General features: G+C 41.8%; 1 protein-coding gene across 1 annotated transcript in view; it reads right to left on the bottom strand.

Annotated features, from left to right (window-relative positions):
• LOC119586514 overlaps window positions 1-416 on the bottom strand; it is a gene marked incomplete at its 3' end in the record, with an annotated part of 3,777 nt that extends 3,361 nt beyond the window's left edge. The window contains 1 exon segment of the mRNA XM_037935255.1: window positions 203-416. Within this exon segment, the coding sequence (XP_037791183.1) occupies window positions 203-323 (121 nt within the window). The 5' untranslated portion in view covers window positions 324-416.
• Between the last annotated feature and the right edge of the window lie 53 nt (window positions 417-469).

Genomic DNA, 469 nt, shown 5'->3' on the forward strand with positions numbered 1-469 from the left:
AGCCGTGAGCGTTTCGTGGACTGGTTATGTTTGCGTGGTGTTGGTAATCTTGGTTATTTTTGTCAATTTGATTATAATTTTGAACATAGTTGTTAATCCGTGTGCTTGTTTGCGTATTGTAGAAGTAGCAGTAGTAACACAAAAACGACAGCAGTAATAACAATATGAATAACAGTAATAAAATTCACCGAACGGGACTTACTAATAACCCCGACGAAACAGGTGAGCAGCTCGAATCCCAAAGCCACACCTCTGAGTTTCGAGTCTCCAGCGGAATTTGTGGGCGTGGGAGTCAGACTCGTGCTGTTTATGCTAAGATCCATGCTCTCTGTGTTGAATGGGTGGATTTTTATCCTGAATGTATTGTTAGGGTGTGAAGGATTCCAGGGGTGTCTGTGCGGGAAGCTGTAAGTGCTAATGAATATGTGACAGGAAGTATGATGTATTCCCTGATTATCTTTATCTCACT

Source organism: Penaeus monodon, chromosome 21 (genome assembly GCF_015228065.2).
Source record: "Penaeus monodon isolate SGIC_2016 chromosome 21, NSTDA_Pmon_1, whole genome shotgun sequence".
NCBI classification, from domain to species: Eukaryota; Metazoa; Arthropoda; class Malacostraca; order Decapoda; family Penaeidae; genus Penaeus; species Penaeus monodon.